Source organism: Phyllostomus discolor, chromosome 3 (assembly GCF_004126475.2).
Source record: "Phyllostomus discolor isolate MPI-MPIP mPhyDis1 chromosome 3, mPhyDis1.pri.v3, whole genome shotgun sequence".
In the NCBI taxonomy this organism is placed as follows: domain Eukaryota; kingdom Metazoa; phylum Chordata; class Mammalia; order Chiroptera; family Phyllostomidae; genus Phyllostomus; species Phyllostomus discolor.
In genome coordinates, this window is record NC_040905.2 from 72,609,648 (window position 1) to 72,634,396 (window position 24,749).

General features: G+C 33.8%; 1 protein-coding gene across 6 annotated transcripts in view; it reads left to right on the forward strand.

The window, feature by feature from the left end:
• FER (FER tyrosine kinase) overlaps positions 1-24,749 on the forward strand; it is a 383,463-nt gene that overhangs the window by 257,776 nt on the left and 100,938 nt on the right. For 5 of the 6 annotated variants that reach the window (XM_036020640.1, XM_036020636.1, XM_036020638.1 and 2 more), the window contains 3 exons: positions 3,449-3,505; positions 6,053-6,168; positions 8,633-8,727. In XM_036020640.1, the coding sequence (XP_035876533.1) occupies positions 3,449-3,505; positions 6,053-6,168; positions 8,633-8,727 (268 nt within the window). Of the gene's footprint in view, positions 1-3,448; positions 3,506-6,052; positions 6,169-8,632; positions 8,728-24,749 lie in introns of those variants that run through there. The other variant, XR_004901995.1, reaches the window with a different exon arrangement.

Sequence of the window (24,749 nt, forward strand, 5' to 3'; positions counted from 1 at the left end):
AGTATTGAATCTCTGTCAATCTGAAAACTCATCAGAAAATGATCATTTTTCTTTCTACCTGTTGAACACATTTTAGAGAACTTGAGAAGAAAACTCGGTAATATTTATTCTGGCATTTACCACTTTTCTTATTCTTTTATTCCTGATATCCTGAGTTTTCTTTTGGCTGAGAACTTCCTTTAGTGATTTTTTTAAAGAGTAATTCTTCTGGCAGCAAATTTCTTGGTTTTCCTCTATCTGAGAATATTTGTATTTTACCCTCATTCCTGAAAGATATGTTTCTGGTTATAGTAACCTGGATTTGACAGCTTTTTTAACAAATACTTTTAAACTGTTGTTCCAATTGGTCTTGGCCTCCTGGTTTCTGTTTATAAATCCCCAGTCATTCTGATTGTTGTTCCTCTGTAAATAATGGGTCATTCCCTCTAGCCACTTTAAAGGTTTTTTTCGTTGTCTTTGGTTTAGTGAGTTTGGGGTTAATATCGCTTCAAATATTTCTCAGCGCTGTCATCCTCTTTATTTTCTGACTTTGATATGAATGTTAGACCTACTGGTATTGTCCCACAGATCTTGGAACTATTCATTTTTTTCTGCTTTTTTCCCCTCTGTGACTTACAGTGGATAATTTGTATTGACTACTGAAATTTCATATAATTTCCATGCGCCACAAAGTTTTCTTTTTTAACTGTTTAAAAATGCAAAAACCATTCTTAGTTCATGGTCCACTCAAAGACAGGCAGTGAGCCAATTTGGCCTAAGCTTAGTTTGCCACTCCATGATTTAGTCCCACCACTGATGGATAGGATTAGAAGGTAGGTTTTAATTCCTTCCATTTTCAGGCTGCCTTTTTTTACCACAGTGTGGTATCTTTGAGGTCCTTGTTAAAAATTTGGTGTATCTGATCAGGGCCCGTTCTCCTTGGCACAACCAAAATTCCAATTTTTGTTTTTGCTTATTTTTTTCTCTTTTGTCTATTGGTTTCTGCTTTCACAATCAAAATACTTAAGGTAAAAGTAGCCCAAAAGATTTACTTGGCATTTCTTCATCTAACTGTAGCTTTTTAGTTCTTCACTATTTTAGAGCTCTGTTTCAGTGGTTTGCTCTTAACAAATTGAGTGTTTCAACTTTAAAATAAGAACTTTCTTGCCTGCCAGACTGTATTCTTTGGTGACTGGCTTTTGATAATATGTGGAGGTGAAATTAACCCCCAAAGTGCTACTCAAATGAAAAGTAGCATTTTTTATCCTTGCTTATTTTTTAAAAATCAACTTTATTCATATATAGGTTATATATGATAAAATGTACATGTTTTAAAAGTATAGATCAATGAAATATCAAAAAGTTAAACATTTCTGTAACCCACAGTTTCTTCTTTGCCCTTTGCAGTCAACCTTCAACCCCTGCCTCAGGCAAACACTGCCACAATTTATAGTATTATAGATTAATTGTCCATCTCTAGAAGTTTATATAAAGGGCCTCATTATGTATGTATGTATGCATGCATGTATATAGAGTATATTAGTGCTTGTTAGCCCCACAGAATATTTTTGCACTTGTATTCATCCCTTGTAAACTCCTATGTATTGCTGAATAATAATTGTCTAAATATACCAAGATTTGTTTATCAGTTCTCCTTTTACTGAACATTGGATTGTTTCTAGTTTTTGACTATTATAAATACAGCTGCCTACAACATTTTTGGTGGATGTTTTCATTTCTCATTAACACACCTAGGAGTGTTAATTTCTGAATCATTAAGTAGATGTGTATTTAACTGTATAAGAAGCTGCCAAATCGTCTTTCAGATGGCTTGTATCATGTTACATACTCACTAACAGTGTATGAGGAGTCCAGTTTTTCCTCATCCTTGCAATCTTGTATTGTTAACCTTTCTAATTTTAGTATTCTCGTAGGTGTGGAATAGCATCTAATTGTGGCTTGTATTTGTATATCACTGCGGGACTAATGATGATAAACATTTTTGATGTGCTTATTGTTTATTTGCACATCTTCTTAAATTTTTTTACCCAAATTCTTAAATCAAGTTATTGTCTTGTTATTGAGGTATGAGTTCTCTCTATCGTTTACATACAAATTATCAGATACATGCTTTGCAAAAATGTTCTCTCAGATTGTAGTTTGCCTTTTCATTTTTAAAAAAATGATGCCTTTGAAGAACAAGTGTTTCTAATTTTGATGAAAATCAAAATTAAATCAAAATCAAAATTAGGGTTTTTTTTGTTGTTAGTACTTTATGTGCCTGTCTAAAATCTTTGTCTACTCACTTGGTTGTAAAGATATTCTATGTTTTATTTTAGGACCTTTATAACTTTAACTTTGCATTTAGATTTAAAGCCTATACATGTAAACTGTCATTTTTTAAGTCAGAATTGTTCCCTTTTTGATCTAACAGAGGGTGGTGTTTGAGTGTCTTGTGCTGTTTCTGAAAGTACGTCAGATGGCTGTCCAGGGCATGTTAAGCTGTAGTTAGGTGGCTTTTCACTTCAAGATGTTTGTTTACTTGCTGTATTTTATTTTATAAATCATAATTATATTTTGACATGTGTAATGGGGGAATACTGTATTTTAACACTAATTAAAAACAAATTCTGAATAAAATATATCAGTCCAGGATTTTCTTTTCCTTCTCCCTCTCTTCCCTGCATACTTCTGTTTTGCCTTCCCTCCTTTTCTTTCTTCTCCCCACAACCTCTCCTTATTCCTTGCTTCATTCCTTTTTCCTTAAAAAAAAAAAAAATTGTATGCCTTTATAACATTACTATTTATGTGTTTAATAGCTGAGATTTTTAGGTGATAAATTACTCCCTTAGTAGTAATTAGTTCTTAAAGTCAGATAATAGGATGCTGTTTTATAATGGCATGTTTGCATCAGTGGTCTCATGTACCATAGTTTTGCTTCTTTATTACACTGTAGGAAATTACTTAGAAAAGATTGAGACTACATTCAGTGTCATAAACAGCGATAATGCACAGCCAGTTTATATGTGGAAAAATTAGTTCTTAGTAATGTGGTCTGGGTACAAAAAGAATTCTCTATGATCAAGGGAGAACTACAAATTTTGCATTGTAAAATGAAATTCTCTCATGTACTTAAGGTACAAAACTTTTAAAATAGCAAATAATAGCATAGCCTATACTTCATGGGGAGAGAAAAGTGCATGCTATGTTCTAGTTATGGGGACACCATCATTTTGACAGCTGAAATTTCTGATAGAAGTTGGTATAATGTAGATTTTAAAATCCTATTGTGTAGTAATATTTTTAAATCTGTTTTATAGCCTCTTGAGGTTACAACTTCTTAGTGTGCTGTAGATTGAATGGTTTGAATGAAATATCCCCTCAGGTCTATTTCCCACTTCCTTAAGTGCATCTCACAGGAAATGTACTCTTACTTGGGCTGAAAAACTGTTCATTTTCTTTACCACAGGATAAAAAGTGGGTCCTCAATCATGAAGATGTCACATTGGGAGAATTACTGGGCAAGGTATGTAATCAACTGAGCTAAATAACCAAAACTCTTCACTGTAGATTGTGAACTCTGTAGATTGTTCATTTTCTTCAAATACTTCTTACATTCCTGCACCCAACAAGGTGCATTCCCACATTAACCTAGAGGAACATGATACCACATCTGTTACAGATACTAGGATGTTCACTGAAATAGATGTGTGAAAAGAAAACCTTTGAAGGTTTAAGGAGGGTTTTTGAATTTTAAAAATAGTGTTGTGTGTTTTCCTCTATATTAAAAGTCATAATTGTTATTATTGCAGTGTAGAAAGCCAAAACTAGTGAGCTGAGATTTGAATAGAAACTGTGAGGTAATAAAAATTTAAATAAACACCTAAATAGTCCTGTTCTATTTGTTTCTGGCTACAAATGGTAGTTCAGAAAATGTAAAATACTGCTCTTTGGGATTGCAAGATTGTGTATAGAATCACAGTATGTAACAACATTAGCTATATTATTTTCTAAAAATGATATGGACAAGACACATTTCAATGTAAACATTCATATGTAGCTAGCTCTATTAGTTGTCGGAGAGGACAGATGTATATGATGAGAATCCCTTTCTTCCAATCAAGTTGCAAGTTTCTTCCAATTCATAGGCTATATGAAAGTAAATTATGTCTAACAATAATGGCAGACATTTTATAATCAAATGGACTATTTGCAAATTTATTATTGTTTTACAATTGAGTTGCAATGGGTAAATATTAACTTCTCTGTCAATGACTTAATTCGTTATGTTTCCATTTGAAATTTTGAATTCAGTTTAGTTTCATAATGCAATGTGAAAAACAGTATAAAATCTATCCCTAGGACCAAGGACCTCTTGTCAGGAATGACATAAAAATAGACATAATATTTAGCCTCATGCATGGACTTAAGGTCAGTAGTAGACATGAAGCTGTGCCTGTTAAATGGTAGGCAGTGACAGGAGTCCCAGGCTCCTCCTGACTCCTTTCGATAGAGAACAAGTGTTCTGGGAAGCCTATTCTTTTTCTCAGTGTTTGGAGATTCCTCCCTTGACCACTGTTGATAGATTTGAGAAATCTATCTATCAAATCCTCTGAGTTGTGAATGTTGAGTGAATGTTCAAAATTTTTGAATGCCTAGTAATGTGGCCAAGACCTGTTTCACAGAGCATAAACCATTAGAAAAGTATGAAGGGTTGGTCAGTGTTCAGGAATGGGATAAATGATTTTGGGAAGATCAAGAAGTCTTCATGAAGAAGGGGGCTTAAGAAATGAACTTAAAGATTAATTAGCATTTTTTCTGATTGGGGTTGGGGGATGGTTCCCACGGAGGATAAAAATGTAGAAGAGGCATGGCATGTATTTTGGGATTACTAAGAACTTGATGTTAGGATACGCAACCTTGTCATAATCTTTTTTAAATAAATATTTGAGTTGAATATTAGATTTAATAATGAATACTATTTATTACTTAAATATTTAAGTATACTTAGTACCTAAGTAAAATAAAAATTTAACAATTAAGTAAAGTATTAAGTAATATTTAAAAAATACAAAAATATTTTTACTTTTAATAATTTTAAATTATTTATTATCAACATGTAAAAATTTACATTCCTTAAACAATTGGTTAAGAGTTACATTGATCATAGAATTCCAAAGCTCAGTAACTAGCAGACTTCTACATCAGCTACTTCTTGCTCAACAACAATAGCATGGAAGCATGTTATAATATAATGCTTGCATATTATAATTATAGCTATAAAATATGTAAGCATACATAGAAAAGCTTGAAGGGAATACTAAAAAATATTTGTTGTGTTAGCCTTGTAACTCATCGCTATAATGTTTTGTGTTTATAATAAAACAAAAATGACTTTAAACTAGAAATTAGGCATTTTAAGTCAAAATACAGTTAGGCATAGAATAAGGTTACGAGTTCATACCCTTGTCATAGAAATGGCCTCATCACAGGTGACATGGGCATTTGGGTAAGAACGTCATCCTCCTTGGTACCTTCCCTCAGAGAATGACGACCTATAACAATGGCTGCTGCCAGTCCTTCATGGGCCTCGGTTCTGTTGCCTCTCCCTCTTTTCCCACTCTCAGTCTTCCCCAGCTGATAGGACTGTGTGACTCCGCACCAGTAGTCATGCCACAGAATCTCTGCTTTATCATTAAGCATTAATGGATAATATTTTACATTTAATAAGATGCAGATAATGGGACTAGACTGAATGAAACTTACGTACTTCTGACAGTGTCAATTTGAGTTTCTCCTTTTGTCCTATTTTCTTTTTTATTTTTCCCCATTTTCCTTCTCAGTTGTCCTCCAGCCTCAATCCCCTGAATATTTGTTATGCTGGGTAGTAAATTCAAAATGGGGAGATTGAGAAGAGCAACATTCCCAATCTTTATTTCCACTTCAAACTCCGGATAATGCTAACAGAGTACTTTGATTATTCAAAGTGCATCATTACATGCTTTTCTTGTGTTTTGTGAAGATTTATGTGGCTGTCTTACATGTTAAACAATAAACGTATTTGTATTTTCAGGGAAATTTTGGTGAAGTATTTAAGGGCGTATTAAAGGATAAAACTGCTGTTGCTGTTAAAACATGTAAAGAAGATCTTCCTCAGGAACTGAAAATAAAATTTTTACAAGAAGCTAAGTGAGTTCTTTAAAGTTATTTAGAATATGTATTTATAATATAAGCAATTCACTAAAATGTAAGTTTGTAAATTGCGATTTTCTGAAGTATGAATAAGCACTTTTAGAATCCTCATAAATAACCATTTAACACTATGTGGAAACAAAGTTTCTGTTCTTGAGTTAAACTATACATCAGTTAGGCAACCACAGTCAAAAGAACTTGATGCTAAAAAACAGTATTCTTTAAGGTTTTAAAAAATATTGTAATTTTTGCTTTTACCACACATGCATATATGTATATATATGTATATGCAAAGTTGTGATTTTCCTTATAATAAAAATATTACTGTATTCTATATATGTAAGTTATACACTTTATATATATTTAGATATATAATTTCATTTCTTCTACCTTACTCAGATATCATCACTTGATTCTTTTTTCTCCTCTGTTAGTTTTCTTTTCTGAGAACCCCAAATGCCTTCTTTAATTTAGTGTCTGGCATTTGTTCTAAAATTTGCATACTGTTTTGTTTTCTAATTGATCTTCTTAGAGGATTATCTTCTTTTTCTTATTATTAACTAAAATTTAATGTTCCAAATTGCTACCCCTGTATTGCGGACAGTTAAAACTATTCTGTTAATGGTAACATCTGGTTTATACAACTAAACATGAACCAAATTGAAAGATGCTTTGGGCAGAGTGAGGACAGACATGGTTGGCAGATGGGTGCGTGGATGGGAGAGGAGGAGAATACATGAATCTATAGATTGTTGGTGTGAAGGGAGAGAGGGACAAAAGTGTCTGTGTGGGGGGACGTGTGTCTCTGTGATCACCTAGAACACAAAATTGAAGTCTTCATGGAGTATCATGGAGAACAGCGGACATGGCAGTGACAGGACATGGCGACGAGAGAACTAAGTACCACAACATGGAGCATTTTAATGTGTATTTCTCCATTTATCTAAAAATGACTATTGATGGAATGGAATAAACTAGTGTGATACATTTATTACATATCTATAGAAGAAAGTTGTTTTATGTATATTGGCAACTCAGAAAAATATACTCTTGATAAATTTAAAGATGTGCAATTACAATTGAAATTCATAGGTTAATTCATTTATTATTTTATAGATATTCACAGGTATTCTTATGGTACAAGTTATATACAACATTTTCAAAAATATTTAATTTTTTGCTTTCTAATTTGATTGTTTTATTGCAAAATAGAGTTTATTTTCCTCTTCTAAAGTGAGACTATTTTATTTTAAGAATGAAAATTATGTCCATGCAAAACTCGTGTCTTTTAATAGATGATAGAGCTATATATTGAGATATTTAATATTAGTGGAGTTCAGACTGGCTGTTTTATGGAATTTCTTTACTAAGCAGTTTCCAAACTCAGAAATGATATTTTGGATTAAAGTCAAACATTCTAGAACTTCTTTTTAATTCCTTGTAGAAATTGCAAACTCAGTTATTGTTAGGATATTTCCTTCATCTTTAGAATTCTTCCCCATTTGTCTTTTCTTTTATAAGTCATTCTGTATTTTCAATATAAAACATTTTTCTTAGAGCTATCTCTGCTTTAGTTGTCCATGTACAAAATGTATATAAACTATTTTTTCTTTCTCCAAATAAAGTTTTTTTTAATTCTTTTTGGAATGAAAACTGCATCTTTCAAATATTGAGTGAACTTGTAACTATGTCAACAGGATAATGTGGTTTAAAATTCAGTAATAGAAATCATCAGGGTAGACAGGCCTCTGAGGGAATCTAATCTTGTAATTCAAGTTTAGAGTCCTAAGAATAAGTCTATGCTATCTGTAGCCCTCTGAAATTTTGCCTTATCCAAACTAAATCTTCCTGCTTCAGCTTGATACTGAAACTCTGTGTCTCAGCTATTGGTTAACCTTTTGCCAGCTTTCTCAAAACTTTTGAGAGTTTACTATTTTGAAATTGATTGTGATCATCAAGAAAGCACTTATTACAAAATCTAATGAAGGGATTACCTTGTAGTATTAATGTGAATTAGATTCTTATTTTTATGTATTTAAAATCAAGTGTTTACAGAAAACAAAATAAAACAAAAAGATGCTACTCTTGCAGCATACAGTTTTGAGTTCACTAATACTTTTCAGCTATTGCTTAGGGAGTTCTATATGTTTTGGAATAAGTAAATTATTCCTATTTAGCTTGATTATTAGTCATTCAAAATGGATAATAGTTTTTAATTGAATTAAGTGTACTTGGCTCATTTGTACCTGTAACTTGCCAATATTTATCAAAATTTGCATATATCCCATTTATTATAATTGGGTTCATATTGAAGTTTTAAAAATTGATTGAACAACAATAAAAAAAGAAAGGAAAAGGTTGAATTATATCAGTTAAAGTGTTTTACTTGTGTATATTCTTTGTGATCATAAATTAATGCTTTATTATTTAAACAATTATTCTTATACTTTTTCTCATACAGAATTCTCAAGCAATATGATCATCCCAACATTGTCAAGCTTATCGGAGTCTGCACGCAAAGACAGCCCATCTACATCATTATGGAACTGATTCCAGGTAATCTCATTGCAGAGCTTTTTTTCAGTGACATTTCAGTATTGTGTTTCATTACTTTCATATGTTCAGTCTCTTTGATTTCTCCTTGTAAAGTTTCCAAGGATTTTGTTTAACATTTTCCTAATGACAAAGAACTTGTACACATTCTGGATATTTTTATAGTCTATAATAATTTGCTATTTTTAGAGAATGTCAACCAACCTTTTATAAAAGAGAAAATAACTTATAGTACAGTTACACATGGAATTTAGTTTATATAATGTTTATGTGAAAAGGGCTGTTCAGAAAAATAGCCTACTTTGTTTGATTTTATAACAATGACAAAGTACTATTTTATATGTAGTTCATTATGTATTATTTTCTAAGTATTGTACATTAACACACATACTTATTTGATGGCATATAATGATCCCAAAGTGCTTTTGGTTACTTATGAACTGTGAACTAATTTTATATGTGTGAACAAAGGAAAAAACTAAGGTCTTGGAGTTTGTCTTTGTGTATCTTGTGACTTTTAGCACCTCCAGGCTTTTTGGTAAACAATTTTTGCCAACAAACAAGGATAACATGAAACATATAGTAGAATAAATTTTCAATTTATTTTCTTTGTATATTTTCCCATTGTGAAAAATGTAAACAGAGGTAAAATTTGATCTTTATAAGATTTACAAATATAATAGGTAATAACTGCAAAGATTTGTGTTGTTGCTTTTAATGACTACTCATTTTAAAAGAAGAAACCTTAAGGAATATAAAAATATTTTAATATGCTTTGTACATAATGTATGTATACTTTATTGTATTGACATGTATACACCTGCAAAACCATCACCCCAAAGTAATGAATCCGTCTATCACCCCTAGCTTTTCTCATCCTCTTCTTAGTCCCTTCCTCCTGCCACCCTCTACCCCTTGTCCAAAACCACTGATTTGCTTTCTGAAATTATATTTTGATTAGTGTTTCTTAGAATTTTATATAAATGGAATTGTACAGTCTATGTACTCTTTTTTTTGTGATTCATTCATGTTATAATGCATATCAATAATTTATTCCTTTTTATTGCTGAATAGAATTGTGTCATATGAATACACCACAGCTTATCCATTTAGATGTTGATAGACTTTGGGATTGTTTTCTCTTTGGGGCTACTACAACTGAAGCTGATGTGAACATCCATGCACACATCTTTGAATGGACATGTGCTCTCATTTTTCTAGGGAAAATACCTAGAAGTGGAAAGAATGGGTCATATGGAATGTGAATGTTTAAGACACAGATTTGAAATCTCTAGTACCAAAACATTTATACCTCACATTCTTATAGCAAAAAAACTGGGCCAAAACATTAAGTTTAAGAATAATGGACTCATAATTTTATGACATTTTCAAGTTAAGCCATGGTAACAAACTCTTCCCATTCTCTAGTTTTTTATTTTCCTATCAGGATGGTCCTATGCACTCTTTCCCTTTCTCATCAATGAAGACATCAGATGTGAAAATATCAACCATCAAAACAGCATAAAAGTCTTGTAAAAAATATTTCCACTACAAGATGAAAAGCTGATATGTGTATTAACCCTGGGATTTAACCCAGGTGTGCAAGGCTGGTTTCAACATTTAAAAAGATATTAGTGTAATACATCACATCAACAAGGTAAAAAAGAAAAATCACATGATCATATCGTGTTGCAGTAAAAGCATTTGACAAAATCTGACATTCATTCATGATTAAAAAAATCCTTAGTAAACGAGGAATGGGGGAGAACTTTCTCAACTTGAGATATATATTATATGTGTGTGTGTATATATGCATTGTGTGCATATGTATGTATTCATATGCATAGATGTACATATACATAGATGTATGTGTGTGTATATATATATATATACAAATACACACACATACTCTTTACAGCTAATATCATACTTAATGGTAGGAAACTCAAAGCTTTCCCAATAAGATCAGGAACAAAGCAAGGATGCTCCTCCCACCATTGTTTCAACATCGCACTGCAAGTCCTAGCTAATGCAATAAGACAAGAAAAGGAAACAAAAGGTATATTGACTGGGAAGGAAGAAACAAAACTGTCTTTATTCATAGAAGGCAGTTTGGCAGTTTCTTAGAAAACTAAATATACTCGTATTAAATATACTAACATACAACAATTTATTAATCACACTCTTTAATATTTACCCAAATGAGTTGAAACTCATGTCCACAAAAAATTTGCACGTGGATATTTATAGCAGCTTTGTTCATAATGCCAAAACTTGGAAGCAACTAAAATGTCTTGTACTAGTGGATAAATAATCTGTGGTACATCCAAACGATGCAATATTATTCATTGCTAAAATGAAATAGTCCATGAAAAGTCATAGAGGAAAAACTTAGATGCATATTACTAATTGAACAAAGCCAATCAGAAAAGACTTCATAGTCTATGATTCCCATATTGGCATTCTGGAAAAGGGGAAACTGGAGATAGTTAAAAGTTTGGTGCTTATCAGCAATTAAGGAGGGATAAGTAGGCAGAACAAGAGGATTTTTAGGATATTGAAACTACTATATATGATATAATAACAGATAAATGTCATTTTACCTTTGTACATACCAATATCATGCACAACACCAAGAGTGACCTCTAATGTAAACTATGGACTTGGGTGATAATAAAGTGTTGATGTAGACTCATTGCTTGTAACAAATGTACCATTCTGGTGGAGGATGTTGGTAAATGGGGGAGGCTGTGCTGTCTGGGGAAGAGCTTATATGGGAAATATCTGTATGTTCTTTACATTTTTGTAAAAAAAACTGCACTCAAATCTTTAAAAATTTTAAATCTTCTAAAAATTTTAGAAATGAAATACACTTTGATCTCTCTGTCATTTCTTCATTCACTTACCTCCTCCCTCCCTCCCATTTCAACCTTCAGTGACATATCTGTATGGTCAATGAAAGTCTCTAGTGTAGAGGGTAGTGATGGAGATCTGGAACTCTAGTAAGTGTTGGTGAAGATGTGGAAAAACCAGAGCCTTCAGCCACTTTGGAAAAGCTTTGCATTTCTCAAAATGTTATACACGTATCCATAAATTTTCCATTTAAACTAAGAGTTCTGATCCTAGGTATTTACCCAAGAAAATAAAATCTATCACTATAGAAAGCTGTATGCAGGTGTTAATAGCAGCATTATTTGTAATAGCTTCAAGATGGAAACAACCAAAATGTCTATTAACTGATGAGTGGATAAACAGTGTAGTGTATTCATGTAATAGATACTGTTAAGCAATAAAGTAAATGATCTAATAAATGCTACAGTATAGATGAACCTCAAAAACCTTATGCTAATTAAGCAAGTCTAGTACAAAAGACACTATGTTGTATGATTCTGTTACTATGAAATGCCCAGAAAAGACACCTACAGATAAAGCAGATTTGTGTTTTCCTGAAGCTGGGGGTTTGGATGGGGTTGACTGTAAAAGCATGAGGGATCTTTTTGGACTGATGAAAATGTTCTCAACTGGATTACAGTCATGTTTGCACACCCCTATAAACTTGTCAAAACTCATAGAATTGTACATTAAGATGGATGCATTTTATGCACATAAACTGAGCTTCAGTATAGGTGTTAAAGGCCCAGGGTGTGGCACCATTTGTTGGGCATCATCCAGCAAAGTGAAAGATTCCCAGTTAGTGTGCCACCTAGGTTGCTGGTTCAGCCCTGGTCAGGGTGGGTATGAGAGGCATTCAATTGATCTTTTTCACATTGATGTTTTTCTTCTTTCTTTCTCCCTGCCTTCCCCCCTCTCTAAAACAAAATTACATATATATGTAATATATGATATATGATATATGAATATATACAGGGAACAAAGGCCTAAGGACCATTCAGTCTTGGCTGAAAGCTTGGCACAGCCTCTTGTGAATTGTGTTATCTTGCTTAACTTACTTGACCCTTCTGTGCCTTAGTTTCCTCCCCTGTAAAGTAAGAATAATTGAGTTGTTTTAAGGACTAATGTACTGTGATTGTATGCAAATATATATTATTTCTATATATCTAAAGATATTTATATAAAACATATCTCTTAGAGTGCTTGATACAAAACTATTTTATGTGTTCTCATAATCATCATGTTTGTTTTATAATTGTCAAAGAGAAAAAAGTAACTTCTTAAAATGCTATAATCCAGTGAGAACTGTAACTCAAACTCCAAACCTGCCCCTAACTCTAATCCTACCCCTTAATTTCTCTAGCCAAGAATGACCTGAGAACAAACTGGGAAGTATAATATTTGTCTTTAGTTCTTCCCATTCCACCATCATTTGTGACTGCTTTGTTTGTATGTTTAAATGTTGGATTGGCCAAGTTTGTTACATTTTTTTCCATAGAATAAAAGACACATTTTTCATTTTCACCAATAATTTTATTGTTTTGGATATTTTGAGTCTGTCCCTATCTCCCACTATTGGCTTCTAGTGGGTAGAGGCCAGGGTGCTGCTGAACATCTTCCAGTGCATAGGATAGCCCCACAGCAAAGAATTATTTGGCCAAAATGTCAATACACCAAGAAACTTCACAAACCACTTTTGACATGTTCAGTCAGTCATAGCACCTTCTCCATACACTGCACAAATCTTTTTTTGCTTTTCAGTTGAGTTTTTACCTTTCTTGAAATAATAAAGCATAATATGCTAAAAATGTATATTTTCTTTCATCTGCAATACTAAAATGGCTACACAAAAATTCACCCATTTTGTTGGTATTTTTTAAAGTGCATGCTGCTATAGCAGCTGTCACAATACAATCTAACAAAATTGTTTTGAATGAAGTTGAAGACAACTAGGCACTACTAGAGCTATTATACAGAAAAGAAATTTAATGGACTTTTTGGTCAACCTAATATTTAGCCTTCAGTGATTTTTCTGTCCTGATAAGTAGAACTAAAGTGACTAGATTAAATGGCCTCTGAATTTGAGCTCTAACCTATAATATTTTAGTTGTTAGAAATTTTTTTTCTTAAATTTGAAGCCTTTCATAACAAACTCTCAGACCACTTTAAAACAATATTTTTCTGTGTGTTCCTCTTTTCATGGAAGGCATGATGGGGAAAGAACCAGCTAGTTTTTATTCTTATAAAGTAGCAAATAAGATACAGTATTTTTAGTTACATTAAATTTTAAAGTCGTCAAAGCACTTTAATTAATATTATGTCATTTGTTCTACCAGGCAGTATTTTATCCCCATTTACAAATAAGCTAAATGAAGTTAGAAGGTTTAAAGTGACGTGTCAACATGAGTTTAATAGTAAGTGGGAAATCCTGCTGTTTTCTATTATATCATTCAGTTAATAAATGGGTCAGAATATATAATCCTTTTATGAATGGAAAATACAAAGGAAAATTCAGGCCAATGTCTATGCAAGGTACCCTATGAGCAAATTCATGAATTCTTGTTCCATAATTTCTCAGCCTGGTGCACAGATAAGTAAATAGCTATTGCAGTAAACAGAACATTTTCTGTTTGAGTTACTTTTTTCCTCTATGGGGATCAAGCTGTGGATGGAAGATTTAGAAAACTGGTAGGTTAAAAGCAGAATTTAATAACTGCTTAGTGTCTAATATGCAAGACATTTCAAAAATGTATTATGCAAAGATTTAATATGCTCCTGTTCTCATCAGATAACTTAGCTCTTTGGATTCATAAATCTGAAATATGTTTTAACCATAGTAGTGTTTTAAGAGATTGTAAGCATTGGAGAATTCAAGTTTAAAGTGACTACTCCCAAGATGATCCTGTCTTCTCTTGAATCACCTCTTGAATTCCAAATACCTTACTTATTTACTTCTTTGCTATGGGTTACTGGATAAGTAAAATCAAAGAAAAGGCAATTCCAAATGAAACTAGGAAATACTAAAAAACAAACAAAAACCCCTCTAATATGCTAAAAGAAGACCCTCATTTTACTTTGCAAACAAGTTGTGTAATACTTAGAAATTCAAGTGAATGAAATAATGAGTTTTTTGTTTAAGTGACAAGCATGACTTAAAGGAGTATTTATGGTTCAGGCATCTGCCATTTGTTTTCAAAGGCAGTGGTTAAATCAGGGCGCCACAAGATACCCTGAGGAATAGGAGACTAAGCAGATTAACCTCCAAGTACAATGTCTCTGCAGATCCTGGGTAGAGGTAATTAATTTCAGCAAGCCTTAAAAAATGTCAGTCTTCACTCTTTCATTCACTAGAGACTTGTACAGTGACTGCCTCCTCCTTTCTGACTTGGATGTCCTCTTCGAGTTCAGAGCTCCCTGGAACTAACTGCATGTTACATTATCCAGTACATTCCTCAGCTCACACACATGTGTGCCCCTGGGCCATCCTCAAACTTACCTTAATTTTAAAATGATTTATGGCTTTGGAACTTTTAAAATTACTGAAGAATTTTTACCAGGTTTTAGATGTCATCAAAATATATCTCATTTCTGTAATGTGCTTTAAAAAGAAGAATTGAGCTCATATAGTTTATATTGTCTAGAGATTTTAGCTTAGAAATCTGGACATGATTAATAATATTGTTCTCATAAATATCTCTAAATTTTCAGTAGACATCTTTCCATGTTAGAATTCCTTTCCTTTATTTCTTTCCATTTTTAATTTCTATGGGTAATTTCACTAATTCTTGTCAATAGGTTAAATTCTTTTTAAAAAAAAGCATTCTACACCTCCAATTCATCATGAAGTGTTTTATATTTTTATGTGATTTTAACAGAATTGATTTCAGCTATAAGACATTACAGCAATAGGAGGTTCCTAGTGGGCATTGGAAGGGGCAGCTCCTGTTCCTTTGATAACAAGCTCCCAGTGTTTGGCTCTGGATATTTGCCTTACATTTGTTTTACTCACCATAAAATGTAGAAAAGGGTAAATTGTGCCAACCAAAAATTAAGGAACATGGCTCCTGGCATTCACTGAAAGAGAACCCTGAACATCTGAAGCCTTATGTAGATTTAACCCATAGCCAGTTGTCTAATAATATCACCTCACGGCAGTTAATGTTGGCTTTAAGATGAAGGATAACATAGTAATTCTCAAATTTATATTTGTACCAAAAAGGATAAGATTATGTCAGCTCTATGGCTGGGTTTTTTATTTTACAAATAAATTATTAAAGAGTAACCTAATTTTATAGAGTTTATTTTTTCACATTGTTTGGAGGTGTCAATAGAATACTCTTTTAAAACAAATTTTATGTGAATCTCAACGAGTATAATTACAAAAAGCATTGTACATTTCATTTTTAGAAAATGGATAACTTGTTTGTATGAATTAGCTAATATTACAATATCTAAACTTAGACATTGGTCTTTACTTTGTAGTTCAATTATATTACATTAATGAAAAGCACAATAAATGTACCCAGTTGCCATCTTATATCACAAGATAATAGATTTTCATATAATTAAAATATTTCCAGCACAATGTTCTAAAAGGAATGGAAACTTTAAATGGATATTTCTTCCTCAGCCAAATGATGTGTTGGGTTGCCATAATGTTTCATTTGCTGCCTAATATCCCAAAGCAAATGCAGATGGAATAGTTTAAGTGACCATTTCTCCAGACATTAAAAGCACTAATATATTTTGAAATTGGTTACTTTATTTATTTTATACATTACCTAAACTGACAACCTGGTGGGATTCCACATGTGTGATATTGACATTTTCCTGTTGTTTTTCAGGTAGACCACTCCCTTCTAGTAGTACATATTCTTCCCTAGATGTTGAGCTAATTCTAAAAACATTCCCCCAGAAGGGGATATTAGATGTGAAACCTAAAATATGACTATCACTTTATTATCTCTTTGACTTGTGTGGTTTTAAAGAAGTGCCTAGGTTTTTGTCTATCAGTGAACAAATTTTGATATGTTATAACAAACATGTTTACATGGTACATTTAAGCCACAGGTGCATTGCGTACATCTAACCAATATTACTCATGTTTTTTATATTCTGAGCATCTCAGGACACGTATACACGTGACTGCTTCCAGCAAGGAGGCGGATAGCCTGGTGGGCAGGACAAAGCAGGCTCTGTACTGCACAGCAGGCTCTGTTACTAGATCCTGTTTTTAAAATGCCTTCATGTAATTGAAATTTCTTAATGAATGAAAATAAGTATAGGAGTTAGGAACACATGTCGTGCCGTCCTTCCACAAAACAAGCAGTTCTTTAAGGTGCTGATTAGTGTTACTGTGGTTTTGTTAGGTCATCATTTTCAAGTTTTGTTACTGTATATGGAAGTCTTAAAATATTCAGAGATAAAGTTTAAATAATCTAAATGATGAGAAAATTTGCATTATTTTTGAAAGCCTACTTATATTTGATCCAAAGGTTAGAAGTGTGAATAGGACTAGTAAAACTGGTGACTTCAACTGAAATAAAAATCAAATTTTACTTATATTGTTTCTACAAATAAATAGGTTTTTCTCTATAACCTATCCAATGTATATGAAACTGACAATACTTATTAATGAGATTTTCATATTATCAGAATTATAAGAAATATAGTTATGCCCTGGCTGGCGTAGCTCAGTGGATTGAGCACGGGCTGCGAACCAAAGTGTCGCAGGTTCGATTCCCAGTCCGGGTACATGCCTGGGTTGCAGGCCATGACCCCCAGCAACCGCACATTGATGTTTCTTTCTCTCTCTCTGTCTCCCTCCCTTCCCTCTCTAAAAATAAATATGGGAAAAAATAAAAAATATATAGTTATTTAATTTAAGCAGTGAGGACCACAAACTATTTCTCCAGGATTAAAAGACAAGTGAAAATTGATTAGCTAAAAGTTCTTTAAAATATTTATTTTATTCATGACAAAAGTTGAAAAGTAAATGTTAGGTTTTTTCTGTTTCCATTGAAGTGTACCATAGAGTATTTTATATAGAAATCAAATACATGTCTTTTTTTAACATTAGCCAAAGATATTGCAATACTACCCATACTTCTCTTTGTAAATTTTATTCCTTTCTGGTTGTAGTTAGTCTGTGTATTCAGAAACAACAACCAGACAAACCCTGGACTCTTTTTAAATTTGTGGAAGAAATGAAAACCTTATGATTTGTATTTAAGAAGGTATATCACTTTATTCCTAGATACCACTATCTTTAAATTGAATTTTATTTAAAAACTGTTGAAGGCTAGATATTCTTTTTTTTTAATGAGATTTTGTTTATTTTTAGAGAATGTGAAAGGGAGGGAAAAAGAGAGAGAGAGAAATATCACAATGTGTGGTTGTCGCTCACGCTCTCCCTACTGGGGACCTGGCCTGCAACCCTGGCATGTGCCCTGACTGGAAATTGAACCAGTGTCCTTTGGTTCACAGGCCAGCACTCCATCCACTGAGTCACACCAGCCAGGGCTAGATTTTCTTTTAGGTTATTCATTCATTAATTCAACGAACAGTTACTGAATGCCTACAATACAGATTCAACAGTGAAGAAAACAGATGATTGACCCCATAAAAAAGAAACAATTTTTGCTCTCATGAAGCTTACATCCTAGTGGGAGTAGAAAGAAATATGTTAGATATATAAGTAAAATGTATAGTATGTTAAATGTTATTAAGAAAATAAAGCATAGAGGGGAGAAGATAGACTCACTGGCCCAGGAAGGCTTCAGAAGGGTAGAATGTTTGAGTGAAAGCCCTCACTTTCAGTGAGGGAACAAGCTGTCTGGAGGATGAGTATTGCAGACTTCATGGGGTTGCAGAAAGGGCAGCATGGATGTAGCTAAGGGTGAGAGGAAAGTATTAGGTGAGGTGAGAGAGAGAGGGGTTCAAATCATACAGAGCTTTGTAGTTCTTAGCAACAGTCTTTCAATTTAAAGAGTCATCTTGTGCTGATAAATCTGAGGTGTCATGCTCAATTTCACTGGGGGCCACATCAGCCTCATGGTTTCCTCCAAAGGGATAATTTTAGGACTGTATAAATGTAACTCCTCCTTAACTGTTAAGGAGTTGAAATTACATTCGGCCCTTTGAAATCAACTGAGAGGCTGATGTGGCCCCCAGTGAAAATGAGTTTGACACCCCTGCCCTAAACTAAACATGCTAGCTTCTTGCTGTCTTTACCAGCTTTTAAGGGTAAATAATGAGACCAGAGCTTTACATTTATGACAAATATCATGGAAAATACTAAATAACTTTTAGATTCTCCGGGCCTAAGAGACTGGTTTTTTTGCTGAGTCACGTGGTTGGGACTGTATTTTGGCCTTCTCTTCCTTTGCCTTCATCAGTTTGAATACACTTTTAAGGATGAAATCATTCTTCTATTTGTTAAATGCTCATTTTATGATGAGCCAAATTAATTACTTTTGAAAAATCCATTATGCATTTTTCATTTCTCATTTCTTCACTAGTTTTCTGGTCATTTTTAATCTCTCTCTGCTCATTTAAGTACTCTTAATTTCCCTTTCTAGGCTTTCAGATAATATATAACATAAAACATCTTCACAAATTCATTTTGAGGCACTGTACTTTATATTAAAAATGGTATAGCCTCTTGTCATTGAAATGTGAAAATATTAGAAACTGTCATTATAACAAGGTTTTTTTGTATGTGGAACTCTCCTGTTTTGCATTTGCCTTCATTTGTCCTTCTCTGTAAAGCCAAAGTAGACTGTCATTGCTATTTATTTATGAGCATGAATTTCAATTCCAGGAAGAATATGATACAGCTGTGCCTGAAATTGAGAGCCTAATAAATACATCTAGAAAATGTAACCTTTGCTAGAAAATAAAAATTTGCCTAAAATATTCTGTGTCAAAATGAGAAAACAGTATCACATTTGACAATATCTGCACTCAAAATGAAAGGCTTTACATAGCATACTGAAAGATTAAAGAAGTGACTTTATATAGCACCTTTAATAATTTTGTATCTTAAGAGATTACATATATTAAATATTTTTAGGTTAGCAACTGTTTTTTTAAGACATTGTTTATTTTTCTTAATGTTAGTCTGTCTGGTGGTATTGAGACCTTTTTAAACAGCTTTGATAACGACTTGCCAATCATTTTGTCCTCTAGGAAGAGATTTTTCTACCAGCAAGTGGTTGAATCTCTGTATTTTCTACCATGGCTACTAAAATTAAGAAAGAAAATTTTTCTGTAGTTAACAGCAATCATTTGTTGAATAGGATAAAAGACTCAAATATTTGTCTTTTTGCAATTTTTTCATCTTTAAGAGTGCTTTCTAAAAATATAGGAAAAATTTATAATGTTATATCATTGAGATTATTTTTAAGAGTCAAGTATATGGTCTTCCATTTTTTTTTAAGTGGCATTTCTAAATTAATGAGGCTATAATTTGAAGGAGCTTTATTCTTTTAAAAGTATTTCAACCTGGTCAGCTTTGATAAAAAATAAATCCCCAAATTGGCTATTTTAGTTGAAAATACATATATTACCCTGTATTTATATAACTTTGAAACTTAGAAATATACCTATTTTTCTTTAAGGCTTCCCATTCTTTTATAAACCTGTGCGACATTTGGATTAATTACTTTATTTGATCAACATTTACTGAGTTTCATAAACCCATATACATTGGTGGAAAATATACCCATGATCTCTCACTGAATTCAGTGTAGCAGGAGAGACATATATTTAACACTCATCACAAATAAATTTATTGTAAATTTTGCTATAAAAACAGTATTGCTGAGAGAAATGGCAAGAGGTAGCACCTAGTTTATTTTAGAGTTCTTAGAAAACAACCGTAGGAGGTGGCATTTGTGTTGGACCAAAAGATAAAAAACTATCTTAGTAAAGGGCTCGGGAGAGGCATGGGAAACAGCAGCTGTGAACGCTATGGATACAGATTGCTTTTGTATTTGACGAACAAAAGGAGGGTTAGAATGACGGTGGTGTCTGAGCCTGGGAGAGACTGGTCTATAATAAGGTTGGAAAGTAGGAGAGATGGAATGATGAAGGGCCTCGTAAGTCAGGATAAGCAATTTTCGATTATATTCCCAATATAATTGTGTTTTAGGCAGTAGAGTAAGGTTTGTTTTGTTTTGTTTTGTTTTTATGTGTTACTTTCAAACAGTGCATAGGAAACATGATGGAAAATCATCCCAGACCCTCATTCCCTTTGCAATTCTTTTTGGAGGTAGCAGCTTTTATTAGTTTATTGTGGAATTTTGTTGTTTTCTGATTTTGTTTATTTTAGTTTTATTCTTTCAGAGCTTTTCTTGTACAAATCAAAACATGTATAAATATATATCTTAACATAAATGATAACTTACTCTTCTGCTCTATTTTTTAAAATACATTTTTATTTTTAATTACAGTTGATGTAAAATATATTAGTTTCACTGTACAGTCCAGTGATTAGACATTTATATAACTTATGATGTAATCACCCCAATAAATCTATTACCTATTTGGCAATGAATACATAGTTATTACAATATTACTGACTATACTTCTAGTGCTGTACTTTGTACACCCCTGTGACTATTTTGTAACTACTAACTTGTGCTTCTTAATCCATTCATGTTTTTACCCAGTGCCCCTCATCCACCTCCCTTTGGCAACCATCAAGGTGTTCTCTGTACTTGAGTCTGTTTCTGTTTTATTTATTTCCTTCTTTAGACTGTTCCTGTAGGCGAAAACATATGGTATTTTTCTTTTTCTGCCTTACTTATTTCACTCAGCACAGCTCCCTCTAGGTTCACCCATGTTGTTGAAAATGGCAAGATTTTTTTTTTATAGCCAAGTATTATTTCATTGCATACATGACCACAGCTTCTTATCCACTTGCCTGTTGATGAACACTTAAGTTGCTTCCATTTCTTGGCTATTGTAAATAATGCTGCAATGAACATAAAGATATATATGTCTTTTCATATTAGTATTTTGTGTTTCTTTGGGTAAATACCCAAATCGGAATTGCTGGGTCCTTCTTTGTTTTAAATTCTATTTTTTTGTTTTAAATTCTATTGTAGCCTTTGTTTTAAATTCTATTTTTTCTGGTGTAAGTATTGTTAGTTTAGTTTTTGTAAATTTCCATTTTCATAAAATGTCTTTTCCATCCCTTTACTTTTAGTCTCTGTGTGTCTTTCAGTCAAAAGTGAGTCTCTTGTAGAATGTATAGGGGACTTATTTTCTTATCCATTCAGCCTTTTGATTCAAACTTTTAATCCATTTGCAATTAAAGTAATTATTCATAGATATGTATTTATTGTCATTGTATTACTTATATTTTATGATAATTTTTATTTTTCTTTTTAAAGAAAATCCTTTAATATTTCTTATAATACTGGTTTCTTGTAATACTGGCTTGGTGATGATGAACTCATTTATTGTGTTATTGTCTGGGAAGCTGGGGTTTTTTTTATTATTCTAAATGATAGCTTTGCCGGGTACAGTAATTTTGGTTGTAGGTCCTTGCTTTTCAAAATGTTGAATATTTTATGCCAATCCCTTCTGGCCTACAAAGTTTCTGTTGAGAAATCAGCTCACAGTTTTATGGGAACTCCCTAGTAAGTAAGTACTTTTCTGTTGCTTCTTTTAAGATTCTCTCTTTGTCTTTAACCTTCAGCATTTTAATTATGATGAGTCTTGGTAAGAGCTTCTTTGGGTTTATTTTGTTTGGGACTCTCTGATTCTTGACTTGTATGTCTATTTCCTTTGCCAAGTTAGAGAAGTTTTCTGTCAATTTTTCAATACCTTGCTCTCTCTCTTCTCTTTCCAGTATCCCCATAATGTGCATGTTGGTACGCTTGATGTTGTTCCAGAGGCCCCTTAAACTATCCTCATGTTTTTCGATTCCTTTTGCTATTTTTATTGGGTGATTTTGCTACCTTATCATCCAGATTCACGATTTGATCCACTGTTTTCTAATCTGTCAGTTCCCACTAGTGTATTATTCATTTCAGTTATTGGATTCTTTATTTCTGAGTGGTCCTTTTTTATATCCAGTTTAATTTTTCCTATCCCTTTGTTGAAGTTCTCACTGAGTTGATCTACTCTTCCCCTAAGTTCATTGATCATTCTTATGACCGATGTTTTGACGTCTGCACCTGGTAGATTGTTTCCATTTCATTTAGTTCTTTTCTGGAATTTTGTCCTGTCCTTTCATTTGGGACATGTTTCTTTGTCTCTTCATTTTGGCTGCCTCCCTGAATTTGTTTCTCTGTATTAGGTAGAGCTGCTAAATCTCCCAATCTTGGTATAGTGGCCTAATATACCAGGTGTCCTGCAGGGTCCAGTGTACAGCCTCCTCTGTCACCCAAGTCACTAAAGGTATGGCCCCCCTGTGGGTGCATGCACCCTCCTATTCTGGTTGAGCCTTGTTTGATGTTGGCACAACAATGAGAAGGATTGACCCCCTAGGCTGATTAGCTTCAAGGGCTTGCCAGGACTACAGAGAAGGAGTTGCTATTTAGAGGCCCACCCCACAGAGCACAACTCACTTCAGCAGGGCTCTGATACCCACTTAGTCGACCTCTTGCAGGTATCACTTGTAGAGGTGGTTGGGTGGTGCTCTGGTGTAGTCTGAAGCTGTCTGCTATGTGTACTGGCCCTCTGGCCTTTATCTGTGCCCTGCCTGGGGCCACCCAGCGTGAGCTATAATCTATCTGCAGATGGTTGACACTTATGCCTGGCTTAGGGGTGCCCAGGAGAGGCCAACCTGAGAACTGAGGGTAGGCTGCTGGGCTTGGGACTGCTTAGTAAGAGATAAGGAGCATGCTGAGGCCAGATGTTGCTCGTTTGGTGTTTGTGGACCTTTGAGAGATTGTACGGAAGTCCCTAGCATGAGCCAAGACAGGCCACTTGTATGGAAACACCACTGGAAACTGATTGGATGGGCCTGCAAGTTAGGTGGGACAGAGTCTCTGGGAATCACCAGGGCAGAGCAAACAGCGTGAGGCAGGTTGATGGAGACTCCTATGTAGCACCAGCGTGCACCTGTGCTGGTAGGGCTCTGCAGAAGAACAATGTCCTCTGCCAGCACTTTTGTTGGAGAATTCTGCCCCTCCAGTGAGTTTGTTTCCTACTCATGTATCCTTGGTGCCTTCTGAGCTGCTGCCCCAGTGCTGGAGCTGTGAGTGAGTGAGTCTGAGTAGGTTCGTGCACAGGCCCTTGAGGAGGAACACCCGGGACTCCAGACCTTCATCTCACTCAGCTTCAGCCCCTGCTGGTTTTCACAGCCAGAAATTATGGAGACTTTTCCTCCCTGCACTGGAACCCTGGACTGGGGAGCTTAGTGTGGGGCTGGGTCTCCTTACTCCTCAGGGGGCACCTCCACAGCTAAGATATTCCTCCTGATTTTTACTTGCTACATGTGGTAATGGGACCAGCCCATTCTGTGTCTCTGCCCCTTCCACCAGTCTGGACATGGCTTCTTCTACATGTCCTTAGTTATAGGACTTCTGTCCATCTAGACTTCAGGCGGTTCTCAATGGTGGTGGTTCTGTAGTTTAGTTGTAATTTTGATATGTCCATAGAGGATATGAGTACTGTGTTTACCTACACTGTCATCTTGACCAGAAGCCCCCTGTGTTTTTTATTTGACAGTATTTTAGAGATTTTTTACATCAGTATATATCAATTCATTTTACTCTTTTATGAGTAACAACATAGCATTTGTTTTTGCCCTGCTTGATGACTGTTTTTCTAGTCATCTGCTACCAAGAGTACTTCAAGAAAAAGTTTTGTATATCTGTGTTTGCTCTCATATGTACCTAAATAGGTACATTATAGGAAAATTCACAAATATTCCCCAGTCTTCATATCTCTGCATCAACAGTTAAGGCAGCATTATATCTGAACCCAAAGAGATTATTTTCTAGAAAAGAAACCGGCTCTCTGTGAAGCTTGTGCTTCCAGACCTTTCACAGTATAATGTGTAAGAGCAAGTACACACCAGAGATGAATTTGCAAGTGACCAAACCTTATACCTTAGTCATGCTTATAAGTTTTTAAATTTATTGGAGTGACACTGATTAATAAAATTATATAGG